The sequence below is a fragment of the Falco punctatus genome (assembly GCF_963210335.1).
Source record: "Falco punctatus genome assembly, chromosome: 5".
Lineage (NCBI taxonomy): Eukaryota > Metazoa > Chordata > Aves > Falconiformes > Falconidae > Falco > Falco punctatus.
In genome coordinates this window covers 29,815,783-29,834,677 of record NC_137584.1, presented here as the reverse complement: position 1 = coordinate 29,834,677, position 18,895 = coordinate 29,815,783, and the positions used below count along the sequence as shown (strand labels likewise).

The window sequence follows — 18,895 nt, the reverse complement described above, 5'->3', positions numbered from 1 at the left end:
TATGACTTTAACTGGAAGTCTGGGCTCATGGAATCATGGTGGAATACAGCACTTATATTTTAATAAATGTATGGTGCAGCTGGTTAGAATATACTGCTGACATAAAAGCTGAAGTGAGGCAGGAGATAGCATGATAAGCAGGTGGTTGCTTATATTTAGAAATGTTCTAAAGAGTGATTTGAAACAGTTGCTGATATTTTTAGTAAAGGGAAATTTTGTAATAATTTGTTCTGAATCAGTGATTAGGAAAAAAACAAGTCCTTTTATTACTTCTAGTCAATCATGCATTTAGGGGAAGAGGAAGCTAGGTGAGGAGGACCTTGATTTTCCTTTCAAGCCTTGTTGTTTGCAATTCCAGTTACTGTAAAACGGACTGATAAAATTTTTATTATTTACTCTCATAAGTATCTTTTTTAGTTGTTAGGTTATGTTCTTGCATCTTATTTATCCAAGACTCCTAAGCAAATTAGTAAAAATACATAAAATATACTGCAGCTATTTGCATTATATGAAGGAATATATAAGAAATGTATATATATAAAAAATAAGCTTACAGTGTAATCGCAGGGTAAATTATTTTGATGGTATAACGTACAATGACTAGTTGCTGAAACTAACTTCACGGACTGAACTGTTTGAGGGTACAAAAAGATAAATAGGATAATTTTCATGATGGAGAAGCAGCATTCTTCATTTAGTATGAACCAAGGATGGCCTTGTGGTCAAAACATGATTTTAAGAATAGACTGTACATCTGTTTCCCACCTCAACTGTAGATGAGCTCCATAGCCTTTTGTCTGTTTTGCTGGCATTACCTCTGATTCCTGCACCTGTAGTCTTTGAAAGCCCTGATTAGGAAAAGAGAAAGGAATAAGCTTTATTTTGCATTTGGATGCTTATGAAACAGTAGGTAATTCCACTTTTTCAGGATATCAGAGAAACAGTTGCAGGCATGGGTTTGTTTTCTGTGCATTTCGTCTTTTTGCAGGTCTAGTGCTTGTACTATTCTGCTTGATTGCTTGAGAAATCTTCATCTGAACTGATGCAGAAGTGGCTTGCTGCGGGACAGTAAAGTCAAAATTACCAGAATGCTTTTGCTCTCTTTTTTAAGAAGCTAAACTTGCTATTAAAGGCCTTGGAGATTTCCAATGAATAGTAAATTATCTCTAGTGTTATTTTAACGGGTTTGCAATTCTGAGCTTTGGTGCACATTGATTTTTTGAAAGCAGTACGAATTCAAATATCAAAGGTAACTAAAGAACTGGAAATGCACAGTGACTTCAGATGAAAGCACATGATGCTGAGCTATTGAATTTTCCATGGCTACAGTGATAAGCAGCAAGACATAAAAGACCAGTTTTATTGTCTTACAGAGAAAATAAAATAACTGATTTAGAGAAGAATATATGCATTTTTGTAATGGTTAAGTGTTACTACATTGGTTTTTTTTTAAGTGAGCAATATTTTAGAGATCAAGTTGTATATTCACAGCTGCTGACTTACTCCTCTTTCTTAGTCCTCTCTCTTTGCGTTAATTTACTGGGTTTGCGTGTTTCTTCAACTAACTTAGTAAGAATTTCTATGTAGGCTTGGAAGGATCATTGGTAAAGTCCTTTTCACAGAGGTAGGTTCCACAGCTGGATCTATTATAATAAATATTTCTCTTACTTGTGAATCTCTTGTGAAGGCAATTTCTGAGCTTCATTGGGTAGGTATATTACATCAGTTCTTCACTAGTGCTATCGAGAATTTTTTTCCTAATCTGTAACCTAAATCTTCACTCCTAATTGAGCTAATTTTTTATGCTGTTTCTGGGGATGTGCGGAAATGTCCATTGTCATAATCGTCATTGCTTTTAACAGTTTTTTATGTTCTGAAAGGAGTTGTCCTGTCTTCTCTTAGGCAAACCTTTTTTAAGGCTGAAGTCTTTGGTCTCCACAGTCTTCCCAAACACATATTACTTATCACTTCCTTGCTCTTGTTAACTTCCCTTCAGTTCTTTTCCATCTTATCTTTTGCAATCCTTGGTATAGGGATTCACAAAGCTGGATGCCATGTTCTGAATTGGGCTGTAACAATACCAGCAAATTATTTCTGATCTGTATTTACAAAAGAATCTTAGTTCTCTGTGAGGTCTTATACAATGTACCTCCTGTTTATGCATCCTAGACTGGATTTCTAGTCTGCTATAATACCCTGTGTGTTTTTCTGTTATCTTCCTGCTTATTTATTATTTGCATTTTCATGTTCTGTTCATTTAATTTCTTTCAAAAGCGTATGTTGGTGGGGATTTTTCTGCTCTTTTTGTGCTTATCCTTTGAATTGGATCTGACTATTTTTTCCAGACTTTTTTGCTTCATTTTGAGATAATTTTAAATGTGATAAACAGCATGTGCTCAGAACTCTGGGCTTGGCGTTGTTTGCTGATTTTTATTTGCTCTTAATAGATTAGTTTCGTATTCTGTTGCTTTATTGTAGTAATGAAAATATTCTGTAGAACTGGAACAGGACAAACCCAGGGGAATTTCTTTTTGACACACTTTTGCAAATCCTGATAATTACCAAACTCCTGATAATTACCTTTTGGACGTTTTCTCTATGTATTTTTTTTATTTTGCTAGTGAGAAAGATGAGTCTTGTCTGTTATTCCGATGTTAAGATGTTTCGTTTTATTGATGATATATATATATATATTCTGATGGAATATCATGACACAATTTTATTCTTAGAGGAACACTTAAACCCTGGATCTTATGTTAACGTATAAGAACTTCGAGGTGTTTACAGATTAATTAATTTCTTATTCTAACTCCCTCTCCCCAAGTATTCTGATCTGTAGTTTGGGAAGCCCCGCGCCCGTTTAGCAGTAGTGCTTTGATTTGCCCTTTTCAGTCCTGTTCTGCTGAGTTTTCAAAGTAGCTTGATTAAGACAGTCTCCTTAAATATTTTAGAGTGAATTTGGGTTGATCTTGCTGTCCTCAGCACATTTCTTCATGTATAGTGATTTTCTTTAGGATTTTTTCCCGTTCTTATCCCTTGTAAATGTGTCCAGATATGTAACAATAACAAACCACAGTTTAAGAAAGCATGGAAAACTTAAGCCTTCTGTGCATTCTTTGCCTTTCTTAACTCCTGATGGAGTTTTATTTAATCATTCTTATATAAAGTATCTTCCATTATTTCCACTTGTTCCTTGTAAACTACAACGCATTATATACCTTTGTCTTTCTGATCTTTATTTACATGCTTTTGCTGTTCCACACTGTTGTTCCTTCCTTAACAATTTTGTGATTATTCTTTTTGTTAGTATTTAAGGATGAAGTTATTTTTGGTCTATTATCATCCTGTCATTCCAGTGGAACAGTTTGACACTGTGCCTTTCAAATAACAAGGTAAATTGTATAAATCATTAAAATATGCGTGTAGGATGTTGCGCATGAAATGATGGTCCTTGGGGAGTAGTGCTGGTACAATGAAGAAAAATTTGCATTATTCAACAGCAGGCAACATTAAAACCATTTCAGTCATTTAAATAATTTCAGTGTTTGTTTACCTTCATATACAGGAATCAGATTGTAAGTAAAACCTGTTATAAAGTATTTACATACTTATTTGAGGACAGCAGCCACTTTCAGGTTTCTAATCTGTACATACTCAATACTGTTAAAACTTAAATCTGTTAATGTAGAACTCTTAAAGAACTTTTAGAATAGCAAGACCTCCCAGTAGTAAATGTTGGCTGCATTATCGTGCCCTGAATTATTCCTTCACATACTAGTTATGCTTAAGAAAGAGAAAAATGAATTGCAACATATCCTAATCATCACTGAGTAGGATAAGCTTGGGAAAATGGTGTATTTGCCTTGCATATGACCTTTCAGTTGTTTTTCATATTATATGCTCCTACAGAGCTGTTATCGTTGTATCCAAAGGTAGATTCTATGATATGGAAAGAAGTAATCGCACAGGAAAGACCAGAATGATTTAAGGGTCCATTTGGCATACGGAAGAATATAGTGGGGGTTTAATCCTGGTGAAGAGTCATTAGGTGGACAATTCCTGTGTGCACAGATTTAGGAAGTTTGGCCTTAAAAAGCATGTAGGCCAAGTTAGAGAAAAGTAATCGGAAGTTACAGACTTTTTCTATCCTTTCTGCTGCAGCATATTTTATTAGATTTGATTTGAGGACTTGGAAGGGGGAAAAGAATAGTGTTTTGGTTTTCTAACGTATTTTAACTAACATGTTCAGTGAAGTTTTCATAGAATCACATGGGTTTGGGTTGGAAAGGACCTTTAAAGATTGTCTAGTCCAACCCCTCTGCTGTGGGCAGGGACATCTTTCACTAGGTTAGTCTTCTTCGGTTTTCCGGTTATTGCAGGATTATGAATTATATCCTGAAAGAACTGATCCCTCTTCTGTTCAGTCATCTTATTTCTGGGCTTGAGTTTTACTTTTTTTTCTCATGATGAAATTGAGGAATAAATCGAAGAAGCGAAAGCTGTTGTAACACTCTGTGGAATTTACCTGTCTATATCAATGTTGGACAGGTTCAAATAGGTATTTCAGTTTCAGAAATTTTATCAGCACAGCATGGTATAATTTGGTGAGGGCTTCAGTGGGATTGCTGGAATTGAGTTTGTTATTTAGAAGCTACCATTATTTTTCCTTATTACTGCGCCTTTTGTCAGAGAAAAACATGAACATTTTGTTCCTGTATCTCCTGAACTTTTCTTGCCTGTTTTTTCTTCAGTTCATTGATGTCTGTAACAGTTGCAAGCTGCTTGCTGGGAAAGCCAGGCTCCATGTTGTCCCTAGAGGTGGTGGCTGCTGACAGAGTGGCCAGGAACCATTCCTCTGGTGTAGGAGGATGTTGCAAAAATAGGAAGTTTGGACTTTTCTCTTGGAAAACAGTCTGTGGAGATCATTTTAGCCTGTTTGCCATGAGCGAAAGGCTTTTGATGGGAGCAGAGCTGTCTTTGCCAACAGTGCATTTGTTTGGAAGCTGCTATTTTTGGCCTGTTAGTTTCTGAGCCTTCTGTAATAGCAGAAAGAGGAAGCGAACAGTGAAATCCCTTTAATAACATATTTCCTGGTTGAAGTGACTTTATCTGTGAGGCCTAGACAGAGGAGATGTCATTTCCTGGATTACTTCTCTTCAGTCTGAACAGTCTGTTTTACTGTGTAATCTTTTGACCCAGCTTCTTAATTGCAGTGTAATTTTTGTCATGTAAACCATGTTTTTTAAATGAAAATTTAAGCTTTAAGGAAACACCTTTTGACGAAGTGCTAATGTGCAAGACAAGTCTTTCATAAACTACACGTTGATATGAACTCGAAATCCCTTACCTTAAAATTATGTTCAAGAGCTTAAAATCCTGTCTTCAGAAGAGTATGATAATGAAGTTTGTTCATAGGGATAAAAAAAAAAGACGCTCTTTCTGTTCCTCATGATGCTGATACTAATCACTTCCCTTTGATGCCAGCTGTAGCTGACTGTCCTCAAGAGTTAGGACACTTCCAAATAGTTAAGATAGGTGGTTGTGCTGTTCTGAAATTTCTGTTCATTAATAGCTACTTGTGAAAATTGTTACCAGAAGTCCATGAAAAGGAGGCTGAAAGACCTATTAAAAAATCAGCTGCAAAAATGGTTCTGTTTTTATAGACCACAAAAAGGCTGTGGAATCAGAATGACACAGGAGAAAAAACAGTGACACCTGAAACGATAATATACAGCTCCATTTAAATTGGAAGTTATGGTTGTTCTGGACCTCTAATCAAACTTTCCTAAAATGTCTCTTGGGGATAGTAACTTCATTCTGTTCCCTGACTTTGTGCACAGGGTAGAAGAAAACACTATAAATATTTTGCTTGGTCAACCTCTGAAATATCTTTGTATAAAAAGCATTAAAATATTAGGTGACCTTGCTCCTTCCCCCCCCTCACCCCCAAATATGAAGAACAAAATATGCCTTATTGATTTGTGTTAGCAGAGACTGCTTTTACACCTCTCTTAAAATGTCTACCCAGCTGTCAGTGATGGTTAAAGTATTGTTTCAGTAGTGATTAAAGATGAATGTAAAATGAGTGACAAAAAAGGTGTTAGGCTGTGAAGAGCAAAATAGATTAAGAAGGTGCTCAGAGATCTAGAAAACTAGTTTTTATGTTTGAGACTGTGCACTAGAAATGAGAAGTGTAATTCATCAGAAAAAATATGTTCAGGACCAATTGTGAAACTCTTAATTGCATAAAGGAATTCTAAAGAATAGAAAAAACTTTTAGTTTGATGCTGTAAACTGATACTGTAAACTACAGTAATATATTAATGCAGTTATATTGCAAATATGTTAATGAAAGCATGCCTTCAAGTCGTAGTTGATGTTAAAAGTTAGGCATTGTGTGTAGACTACCAGCTAACTGGAACTGAGACTTCACTGTGCTAGGTAAAATATAAAAGTTGGCCCAGCTGTTCTCCATCAGAACATTCAGTACGGTCCTTTTCTACATGTTACAAGGTAAAGATCTGTATTCTATAGAATGAGATATCCTTTTTTTTTTTTTACTTTTTGCTAAATAAAGAGTTTGGTATTACAGATTCTGTCACATTATTTTGCAGGAAGTCACCTCAAGGCAGTACTTTGTTGGATTTGTCCAGGTTGTTGTGCAGTTCCCATGCAATTCATGCAGTGACTAATCCATAAGTATTTAACAGCTTTGTTACTTTGATTTGGTTTTATTGTCTCTTTTGTAAAAACGTCATCAAATTTAAGAACAGGTAGTAAGTCATCTGTCCCTCAGAAAGACGAGTATGACGTTCTCATCCATCAGTCCTTTATCTATAATGGGTCTTGCAGGAACAGTTGCAGTCAAGGCTGAAATAATGCCTATAAATATTGTTCTTAATGTAACTAAGATTGATACTGTGTCTTCTTCACTGGCTTCCCTTTTTGCTCATTAACAGTTTTATGTTTCTTTTTGTAAGGAAATTCTAAACAGCGATGTGTAAGACACAGTTCATGTTACACAGATTCAAGAGTAAAATTCCACGTTTTCTCTGTGTAGCATTGGAAATACTGTATTACATCACAAAATGCTTGAGGTTGGCAAAGTCCTCTTGAGATCTAGTCCAACATCCCTGCTTGATGCAGGGTCAGCTGGAGTAGGTTGCTCAGGGTCATGTCCAGTCTGGTTTTGAGTATTTCCGTTGATGGAGATACCACAACCTCTCTGGGAAACTTGTTCCAGTGGTTGACCACACTTGCAGGAAAATAAGCGTTGTGTTCAGATAGAATTTCATGTGGTTTACCTTGTGCCCATTGTCTCTTGTCCTGTCAGTGAGCACTACCTTTTCTTCACTCCATCTCATCAGATACTTACACACATTGATGAGATCCTCTGCCTGGAGTCTTCTCCAGGCTGAAGTGTCCCAGCTATCCAAGCCTTTCTTCTTACAAGAAATGCTTTAGTACCTTAATCTTCATGGCCCTTTACTGGACTCACTCTAGTAAGTCCCTGGCTTTGTTTGAGGAGCCCAGGAGTGGATACTGTGCTCCAGGTGTGGCTTCACCAGTGCTGAGTAGAGCAGAATCACCTACATTTACCTGTGGACAATGCTTTCCCTAATGCAGCCCAAATGTTGGTCTTTTTACCCTGCGAGGGTGCATTGGTGGGTCATGGTCAGCTTGTTGTCCACCAGGACCCTCAGGTCATTCTTTGCAAAGCTGCTTGCCAGCTTGTCAGGCCCCAGCCTGTACCTGGTGCCTAGAGTTATTCCTCCACAGATGCAGATCTTGGCATTTCTCCTTGTTGAACTTTGTAATATTCTCCTCTGTCCAGTTCTCCAGCCTTTCGAGGTCCATTTGAATGGCAACATGATCCTCTAGTGGATCAACCACTCCCCCTGGTTTTGTATTGCCCTCAGGGTGCAGCAAGTGTAAAGAGAGTACTGAAGATGTGAAATAGCCCCGGTGCTGAATGCTGGGGTGTGCTACTAGTGACTGGCCTTCAACTGCACTTTTGTGCCCCTGATCACAATCTTCTGGGCCTGATCTTTCAGCCAGTTTTTAATGCACTTCATTTTTCTAAGCCGTATTTTGTCAGCTTGTCTATGACACTTCCTAAGACATTTTCATTTGTTAGGAGGTTAAAATAAATAAGTTAATCACAATTTAATCTCCTTATTTTGAAAGCGTGCTTAATCATTAAGGTTTTTTGTGGTGAGTAGTGACACCTCCACAGATGAGATAGTCTTATTCAGAGGTCCTCAAACTTTTTAACCAGGGGGCTGGCGCGCGGATGCAGTGGCAGGCAGTCATCTGCGGCTGCTTGGTTTCCCCCCTAACCCCTGGCGGGGGGGTCTGTAAATACCGGGGGCCAGATTGAGGGCCCTGGGGGGCCATATCTGGCCTGTGGGCCGTAGTTTGAGGACCCCTGGTCTTATTTATGCATGTGCATATTTAGGACAGTCTGGCATTCAAAATGTATTTTGTAATCTTGAGCCTTGCCTTTAAGTCTATCCAGGTGATACATTATTAGAATGAGTATAATTTTAGTGATGTTTACAACAAATGATCCCTTCCCAGATACACTAAGAAAAACAATATAAAATCAACAGGTTGTTAGCTATAGCCTCAGTTATGGAGAAGACTGAAAAGCTGTCTAGTTCTGTTGCCTGCCTGTTAATGAAAGTGATGTGGTCTCCGAATTGAATCGCTATGATGTCCTGTCAAGGCTCAAAAACCTGAAGAAACAGTCTTAGGATTTTGTTCTTAGAGCAATGAACAAAGTTCAGGAAGAACACTGGAGATGCTGAATATGAATAGACCCTCTTCTTACTTTCTGAAACTAATTTTTGTTTTTATTTGTCCCGGTGTTAACTGGAAAGGGCTTTGTGTTTTGAAGAGTAATTTTTTTAAGTCTTTCTAGGTTGCTGAAAAGTGGAATTGAGTTAAGTCTTCTAAGAGGTGTTTCAAATACAATTTTTAGTTTAGATTTTGTTGATCTCATCCCTTGCCATTTTAAGAGGTTTCAGTTGTTTTCTGTGGAGGCATTGAGAATTGGTAGCAGAGCGACATGTAGAGTTCTGGCTTGTCTTCTGTTGAGTCACTTAAAAAAAGTAATCTAGCCTTGTGAGCTTCAATTATGTAGTAAATTGTTGTCTTAAGTTAGGTTATGTCTTTCTTACAAGAAGAAAAATGTGCAGTTTTTTGAATATCCAGAATGAGAAGGTAAAGAGACTGTGGTCAAAGCAATAAAGTGGATAATACAAACAAAGTTTTTCAATATGCAGGAAAAATGTAATGGAAATAATAAACCCAGATTGACTGAACTGGGTATCTTAAATCAGTGTTCAATGAGTAAGATTACTTACTGGTTAAGATTAAAACCACTACTACAGTTTAAGTCTCAGTGCCACTAGTCAGTGGTAATGTATCTGTACTCTTCATAGACCAGCTTAGAGCCAGTCAGTGTGTGTTAGCTCCTTTGGTGATGTATAACCATACTTCAGAGATTGTTTGATTTGCCTACTAGGAACGTAATGCATACTTGAATAATACACAATCAGTCTCAGTGTAGTAGTTTTAATAAATTTATTAATACTTAGAACTCAATTAACTTTTTTTTTTCCCCCCCTCCCCAGGATGGCTTGAATTCTTTGGTCCTTGATCTGGATTATCCAGCGCTGAGGAAGAACAAGAACATCGATAATTTCTTAAATAGATGTAAGTTGCAAGTGGCCCTTAAACAATGATGTTGTGATCTCAGTCCTAGGAAGCTAAGTGGCCAGAAATGTGTTGCTGATTTTCATTTTACTAATTTTTATAACTCTGAGCTTCTATATTCAGAAGGTTTTGGAGGACCATGTATTACAGAGAAGTTTCATTTTGGGGAGTCTGAAAATACGTTGGAAAATACCAGCTGTAGATTGTATTTTTTCCAACTACAATTGGAAAAATCCTTTAAAGTTATATTTTTCTTAAGTACATGCAGCAACATAACTTGCAAAGCATATCCCAGTTATTATTCGTTAAGAATTAATTACTCAGAATGTCAAAATTGTATATACAGTCTTATTTAACCTAACAAAGAAGCTTTCTGTTGATTTTTAAAACTAAATTATTGTACCTTGAAGTCTGTTGGAGCATTTTTGAACCTTTCTGTAAATGTTTGTGATTCTCCCCAAAGTAATTGTAGACAGAATCTTGGAGTTTACTGAGCATGTAAAAATTGAAGACTGTTGTTACCTCAGAGTAGCTGTATATTGTCTTTTTTAAGTGTTTTCTAGCTATGTATGTAAACAATACGGTTTTTCTTGTAAATAGTGGATTATTTGCTTTAAAATGTAAGTTGCAGTGAGTAAGTCTTCTTGTAACAGCTATGTTTTGTAGTGAGCTAATTTTGAGATACTTTTTTTAAAAACAAAACCACCACCTTTTCTATTTCATATCTTGAGGTTACTACAGATGTAGTCTTATCAGCAGCTCCTCTTTTGATTCTTTACTGGTAAGAGCTATGTGTGTCTGCCCTCTGTGTTGTTCTGTGACTCCTTTGAATATCCACTCATGCTCCTCAGTTAAATGGTGGCTGGTGTAGTCATTTTGGTGAGTTTTTGTGTTTTATATTCAGTGCTTTTCCATGAGGTTTAGCAGAGCCCTGTAGCTAGACATACAGCTTTATAGTCACCAGTAAAGTCTCTTTTGGAGAAGTCACTGGAAACAATATGAGCAAGAAACAGCAGACTAGGAAGGAGAGGAATGCCTTGGGATTTTTCTCAGTTTGAGTTCAAAGAAATTCAAGCAAATATTTATGAAAGAAAGGATCAGGAACAGCATTTTAATTTTGTTGCCTGCAACTGTGCATTGTGTGTGTGATGTGAGGGGCAAAGCCCTATCTACAGTAAATATGAAAATGGTGTAAACTACAGTAACTTTTATGAGCTGTTCAGATTTGTCTTTACATTACAATACTATTTTTGCAGTAGGACAAAATTAGAAACCTTCTTCTAATCAGAAGATCAGTATCTTCTGCCTGTTGAAAGTAGCAACTATAAGAATTTAACTTTGGCAACAGGTTTTTGTGTTGGGTGGTTTGTTTTTTGTTTTTCTTTTTTCTGCAGCCCCTGAGCATTCTTGCTGTTTGTCTTCTCTTTTCTGAAGGTTTGGTCCTTCTCCTACTCTAGATTCTCTTCTGTTGTCATAGTAAATATTATCGAGCATCTGATGTGGCCTGCAGGCTACCAGCAATGGCAGAAACCCAAACAGACTTTCATTCACAATTTTTTTACTGCTTTTTTAAAATTGACCATCAGTTTACAGTTGAAATAGCTTGATACTAGTTAAAGAAAATTCTGAAATGTGTTACAAAAAAATTCACAGTAGATAATTAAGAGTTTTCAGTGGTGCATTTCATCATTACCTGTTGAACTTTAAGAAAAGCATGTAAGAGCTAACTATTTTGGCTACGTATTGTGATGCTGTACATCTCTCTTAGGAATCACCCATGTAACTTCTGTCCTGTTTCCGTACTGCCTGAGATAGAATGAAAAATAGTGCTGCATATCTTCTGTGATTTACACTATTTTAAAAACAAAAATTTCTGAAATGAGTAAATATTTGAGGCTGGTAATATTTTGGCATTGCAACTGAAAGAATCAGTCCTGGCACACCAATGTGTTTCAGAGGCCTTTCCAACACAGATGTTTGTGTGGTTTGTTACGAACCTGACTGGGGAACTGAGCAGAATTAATGCAAAGAGCTGGGTGGTTGTTTTTTTTTTTTTTTTTTTTTTTTTTGTTGAAACTAGTCAGGCACAAGAAGAGCAAAGACCCGCTTATGATTTTCATTTCACTTCACTGATACTTGTGCTAGCACATAAGGAGCTGCTCAGGTGCAGGAAAAAAAAAAACAGGAGAACTGAGCTCTTAGTGGCATTACCATTTTATGTAACTTAAAGTTGCTGAACCCATAGCTCATATCTTTTTGGAAACTGTTCTGAGGGTAGCAAGGATCAGTGGAAAGGAAGAGCATACATGTGCTTGCTGAAGCCTCTTGCTACCTTGGACTTGAAAGAAGAGTTGGGAATCGTATTAAGAATTTATGGAACGCGAAGTTGTTGCTCTTAGGTTAGGGAACAGTGAGTTCTTGTCTCTTCTGATTTTTCTCAGCATCTGAAGAGCTGTAGCAAATGCCTAGCTGGGAATTATTGTCAAAAGGTTCTGACAGACTCTGGCGAGCTGTCTGTGCCAGGGACGTGGAGCCTGCATCCTTCCTCAAGGTTTCCTGAGGCAACTGCGGAGAGGTGGTGGGGCCATCTTGTGAGTTTGCAGTCTGTAGTGAGAAGTGAAACAGCTGAGGCGGAGTTGTTGCTTATGATTGTTTTAATCCATATTACACAAATCTTCAAAAATTGTGGAGAACACTGCAATAATCATCACGCTTAGTCAATTTAATCACTTAATTCTTCCACAGTAACACTTTCAGAAGGAAATTTTTTTGTCTACCATATTCCCAGGGGTTTCAATATACCCTACTCCAGACCTGCTGCAGTCATTGCTAATCAGGTTAATGTTTTATTAATAGCTTATTTTAATTTAAAAATGAAGTCATTTGAATCTCAGCTGAAACATTAGTTGATTTTCAGCTCAGCTCATAGTTTCAAGCTGAAACTCAAAATGTTTTAACTTATTTTACAAAGCTACAATTTATTAATTGCCCATACTATAGAAGTTCAGTATATCCTGTTTCTGTGACCACTTTGCAGAAGCAGCCTCTTCACATGTTTAATATGCAAGAAACACTTTCATTGCCTGCTTTTCCTGACTATTCTGATTTCTTACCACTTCCTCTAAGGCACTGAACCAAAGTAGAGCATGTATTTATTATATGAGATACTTAGGTGCCTCTTAATAATACAACTATTCCCTATTAAACTGTTAGGTTTCTGGTTAATTTGTTGCTTTTTTTGGAGTATTCATAGTGCAGGAAAGCATAATGTAATACTCAATTCCTAAAACAATAAGAGGAATCTCATGGTCCTCTGAGAGCAAAAACTAGCTTGCTTATTTTAGAAAAGAAGCTTGAGCTTTCCAGCATGGGTTTAGTGTAACAAATCTTTCTGGTCTCTTCTTTTCCTCCTCTGTCATCTAGGCTATGACAACAGGGTTGAATAAATTCTTCCAAGTCACTTTTTCTGTCATCTGAGACTTGCCAAGTGTTGGATCATGTCTTAGTGGATTGTGCCTTTTTGGTGGTCTCCATGCAGGTATTATGTAGCCTGTTAGCTGCTTTAACTTCTGGGAGCAGAAAGTTAAATAATTAAGCAACAGTTTAAAATATTTAATAATTCATAATCTTATAATCAGAAATAGAAGGGCCTGAAGAATGGATTTTGATTAAGTCCAAACAGTAGCACAGGAAGTGGTGCCATCAACAGGCCTGGTATAATCCATAAGCCTCAGCTCCCAAAATGGATCAGTGACTTCCTATGCATTACCTAGCATCACTAAAAAATCGGAAACCTCTATTATTAAAATGATTTGCTTATATTGTGGAGGTTGGCAAACTTCTGGAGTGTAATGGTAGTGGTTGTATTTACAGTAGAAGGAACTTTAAGTGCAGGTGTGTTACTTGTGCAGCAGCTTTGCTAATCCCCTGAGTAAACTTCCTGGAAAGTTGCTCTTGCCATTATCCTCTTCAAGCAGACACTGCTTGCTTAGAAGATTTGTCTGTTAAGATTAACTTCTTGCAGAAGTAACAGTTCTGGTTCCTTCCCTTAAATTTTCTTATGTTGCTTGAAGTTGCTGAATCATATGCCAGCCATATGGTTACCAACAGAAATGTGTTATCTGGTATGATATTAATGCCTATCATGACTGTAATTCTCTGTGCTCTATACTTACTGTCAGTGACAGATGAAATGTCAGATGCCAAGAAGAATCTTAGAAGTTTAGTGCATTGTAGAACTTACATTGAGTTAAGGAGCTGATTGCCTCTCTGGTTTCTTTTTGGCTTCCTCAAGGCTACTCCTTCCTAGGTCTTTGCAGTTGCCTTGGCAGTTTGGGCTCTAGTTCCATTCTTAAATGATACTGTTCTGGTAAGAGTAGTGATAGGAGAGGTATCAAATAAGCAACTTTTCCCAAGCTCCCATGAATTAGAGCCACAGTGTTTAAGACAGAATGTCTTAGATATATAAACAAGTTATATGTCAGTGTTATTAACCAGTTTTCCATTTGGGTGCTTGGTAGATGCAGAGCATTTCAGTTCTGCCATCAGGCTTAGTTTCATTAAGTCAGGTATGTCTCCTCTGCAAGTCAGAGGACTGCTGTTTTCTGTTTTCCTATCTTGCGCTCCTTTCATCTATGTAAGACAAAATACTTTGTGTCCCCCTTTCTTCCCTCTGGAGGGGGAAACGCTAGCCTGTCCGAAGCTATGCCTTCTAGTTTCTGCTGCTCCTGCAAAGTCTCCAGTTTCTTGTTCCTCAGACACCTTTGACCAGATATTACGTATGCACCCCTAATTACTTCAGCCTTTCTGTTGTGCTTTTTGTTTGGTTTTGGGCGGGTGTGGAATTGCAGCACTTCCTGGCCGTACTTCATTTTAACTCCTGGCTAGACTTTTGCCTAGGGCAGCAACTTTTGACTTAATGTACTCCATAGCAGCACTCATTGACTGACTGTGTCTGGTCTGTGGGGATAAAATTGCACTCCTTTGCATTTTTATTCCTTGTTTATACACACCCCAGAACTGCCTAATACACTTCCCTTTTAACTTTTAAGAAAATAATCTGGTTGTGAACATTTTTTTTTTCCCCTTAAAGAGCAGAAAAGCTTGGTTTTCTGCACCCCACTTTTCTATTCAGGTATTTATTCCATTTTCACAAGCACTTGTAACCTTCAGCCACATTCTTGCTGCCAGCTGTCAGTGACTGATCCAAACACTCTGCCCTTTCAGAAAGTGAAGCTTCATTTGTTTAAAGGTTGTAGTGCCATTTTCAAGCAGTAAATCAAAAACTGTCTTTAAATACTTGCTATCCAGCATTCCTGGTCCTTCCCGTGTTAAAGAAGAAACTTGAGTCGTAGGTGACAACATCTTGCGTTTTAGGACTTTTACTCAAATGTCACAATATTTTTATAAGATTCCATTATATTCTGGGGCTGGGAAATCCACTCTACTGTCTTCCTTTAAATCTGACATTTTCCTTCTGCTGGGCTTTGTGCTGTTGCAAATTTATGAGGCTGTAAGATACAGTCTGTGGTTTCTGTGCATGCAGATACCACAAATGTACAAACTCATCTGTGCGAAACCTTGTGAAAATTCAGTCCTCTGCTAAAAGGGTAGTGTGGAAAGGTCTCCTGCACCTTGAATTAGTTTGTTATGTGATACATGAACTAAACCGTATGATCCACCATGTTGCAATTACGGCATTGCTTAAGGGTTTCTCTGAGCTTGCCACCTTGCAGCCTGTTTTTTGATTCAGGTTAGTTCCAATGCTTTGATTATTTGTTCCATATCTGTCTAAATGTTATGACAAAACAGAAAATCCATCTGTATAACTGATAGCTCCGCAACACCTGCATTGCTAGATGATGATTATTATTTTTAACTGAGATTATTAAATGTTAATTAAAGGAGTTAGGAGGGGTGACATCATGGCTCTCTACAGCTTCCTGAGGTGGGGAAGTGGAGAGGGAGGTGCTGATCTCTTTTCCCTGAAATCCAGTGAGAGGACATGTGGAATGGTTCAAAACTGCACCAGGGGAGGTTTAGACTGGATATTAAGAAGCATTCTTTACCAAGAGGGTGGTCCAATACTGGAATGGGCTTCCTAGAGAAGCGGTCAATGCTCCAAGCTTGTCAGTGTTTAAGAGGCATTTGGACAATGCCCTTAATAACTTGCTTTAACTTTTGGTCAGCCCTGAATTGGTCAGGCAGTTAACACCAGGTAATTGTTGTAGGGCCCTTCCAGCAGAAATAGTCTATTCTCTCTTCTATTAATCTTTTACTAGAGCAAGTAGGATTTCTCTATCCTCAGCATTTCACAGGGATGATAAAACTGGTAACTCCTCTCAGTTGGTATCTCATTTGCTTACTTCACATATTGTTGGGTTTTTCATTGCTTAACTGCAATGTTTAATGCTTAAACAGTTTCACTGGAGCTATATTAACATTGTTTATAATTTCGGTATTGTATTTCGAACACAGAAGTATTCCTGTGAGTTCCTGACCAATAATGGAGCTATGTAAAACTACACCCTGCTCTTACTTTCAGCATGTATAAATCCCTGCCATCTCATCTCACACGTTTGAAACATCCCAGAAACATCTGAAATCAATGTGATTCCCCTCCCTCATGAGAATTAAAATTTTGTTCAAACACGTAATTGCGCATTCTCTCCGACTTGAAACTTGCTGATACTCCTGTACTGCTGCTTCCTGTGAATTTGCATTTGTCCTCCTCATCTTGTGCCAAAGCTTCTGATCTGCAGTTAAGCTTCCAAGCACAGTCGTCCCTTCCCAAACTGCAAAATTAAGTTCACATCATGAACAAAATAATAAACTTGGTGTGGGTGAAGCACTCTTGCTGTTCTAAGCTTCCTGTCTAAGCTTTTGTGATTCAATATAGAAAACGGCCTCAGAATTATCATGACTTCTTTTCCTGTTCACACTCTGGATTATTTCAGTCTTATTGGTACACTGAATGTAGCAAATTTGTCTGCTTTTGAGGTTTTTTACTTGCCTCTGTCCTTACAACTTTACTAGCAGACTCTTTTTCCCTCATTAACTTTTTTTTTCATTAAATCTCTCCGCTTCCCCTTCACACCTAATCTTTTCCTCAGAAGAATAAATTTTCAGTTGCATTTTTGCATTCCACAGGTTAGGAAGGACTTCTGGAGATCCACTGGTGCAACTCTGCTCAAAGCTAAACCAGTTTTGGTGTTAATCAGGTTGTTCAGGTCCTTGTGCAGTTAAATTTTGAAAATTTCAAAAGAGGGAGGTTTTGTAGCTGCACTGGAAAGTCTGCTCTATTCCCCAGGTCTAAGGATTATTTTCTTAAAAAGTCGGATTTCTGATGTTTCAACTTGTCTGTTGCCTCTTGTCCTTTCACCTTTCACCTCTTAGAAGTAAAACTGCCTTTCAGCTTCTGTTAAGGCCAGCCATTTAGACTTCCCTAAGCTGAACAATTCCTGTTCTTTTGGTTTCTCTATGAGCATCAAGCGGTCCCACTCCCTAAGCATCTTGGTGGCCATCCATTAAGCTAGGGGAAGTTTTGTTGTTTTTCTTGCACAGAGGAGCCCAAGGTTTGACATAGCATTCCAGATATGGACTCAAAGTGACAAACAAGAGGGGGAAAAAATCACTTCCCTCAGCCTACCGGTTATGTATTAACCAACACAGCCTTGTATGAAGTCAGAGCAAAGGCTTGCTGCTCTTTCCTCTTTGTTCATCTTGTCCACCAGGGCTCTCAGGTCCTTTCTCAAGGTGCCTTCTGGCTGGTGCATGCCATCCTATACTGTTGTGTGGTGTTGTTTCATCCCAGCTACCGGACTTGCATTTGTCTTTGCTGGAACTTTGCGAGGATCCTGTCTGCGCATTGACCCATCCTGTCTGGGTGCCCTCCAGTGTAACTTTGAACCACTGACCATCACTCCATGACTGCAGCAAGTTTTCCACCCACCTTGTAATTTCTTTGTGCAATCCATCTCAGCCTGGTTTGGCTACAAAGATACTTTGAGATGCTGCATTGAAAGTTGTGCTACAGTCGAGGAAAGGAAATGTGTACTGCTCTCCCCTTGTCCACCAAGACAGACATCTCATCATGGAAGGCAATCAGGTTAATCAAACACAGTTTGTCCTTTTTAGATCCATATTGGCTGTTCCCATCCTTTCTTATCCATCAGGTGCTTGGAAGTGGATTCCAGAAGGATTTGCTCTATGGTCATCATGGGCAGTGAGGTTAGGCTGCTGTTTCAGCCTGTAGCTTTCTAGATCCTCCTTGTTGCCTTTCTAGAACACTGACATGACATTTGCCCTTCACCAGTCATCAGGAGCCTCCCTGAGTTGCCATGACCTTTTGTGATGACAGATAACAGCCTTGTAATGGTGTTAACTGGCTCCTCCAGCACACTTGGATGAATCTTGTGTCGTCTCAGAGTGTATGTCAAATTTGCTTTACTGGTCCTTAACTCTGACTTCCTCTACTGCCATACTTCACCGTCCCACCCACACTGCTATTAGTTTCAGGAAGCTGGGAGACCTGTGAGCAGAGTTCGCCAGTGAAGTGTGAGGCAAAAAAGGCATAGAGTACCTTGATCCTTCTGCATGTCCTTCAGCACTAGATTGATCCCCTACCCCACTGAGAGCAGCAAGCCCACGTTTACCTTATTCTTTCTTTTATTGCCAGTGTATTTATAAAGGCTCTTGTTTTCCTTCATAACACTGGCTAGTTTCAATTCCAGCTGAACTTGGCTTTCCCAGTTTCATCCTTGCATGCTTGGTTGATTCCTGCTGGGTAGCCCATCCCCGCTTCCATGTTACAAACCTTCACATTTTGTGCTTGAGTTGAGGCTGAGGTTGCCCATTCACCCAGACTGGCACTCTGCCATGCCTGCTCAATTTCTAGCAAACTTGAACAGACTGTTTTTATGCCATGAACATGTCATCTTTGAAGATCAACCCACTCTTCTACCCTCTGCAGCAGCTTCCCACAGGATCCTGCCTGTGAGTTTCCTCAACAAACCATAGTCTGTTCTCCTGAAGTCTAAGTTCTACTATTTTTCTTCCTCAGTTCTCTCAGGGTCTTAATTTCCACCTTCGCATGGTTGCTTCAGCCAAGGCTGCTACAAACTTTGTCGTCCCTGGCTACTTCTTTCTTGTTTGTGAGTAACAGATCAGAGTGCCT

General features: G+C 38.4%; 1 protein-coding gene across 3 annotated transcripts in view; it reads left to right on the top strand.

Annotated features, from left to right (window-relative positions):
* Positions 1-18,895, top strand: part of ROCK2 (Rho associated coiled-coil containing protein kinase 2) — a 123,186-nt gene that overhangs the window by 46,773 nt on the left and 57,518 nt on the right. For all 3 annotated transcript variants that reach the window (XM_080390643.1, XM_080390642.1, XM_080390644.1), the window contains exon 2: positions 9,639-9,720. In XM_080390643.1, coding sequence (XP_080246769.1) covers positions 9,639-9,720 — 82 coding nt within the window. The remainder of the gene's footprint in view (positions 1-9,638; positions 9,721-18,895) is intronic.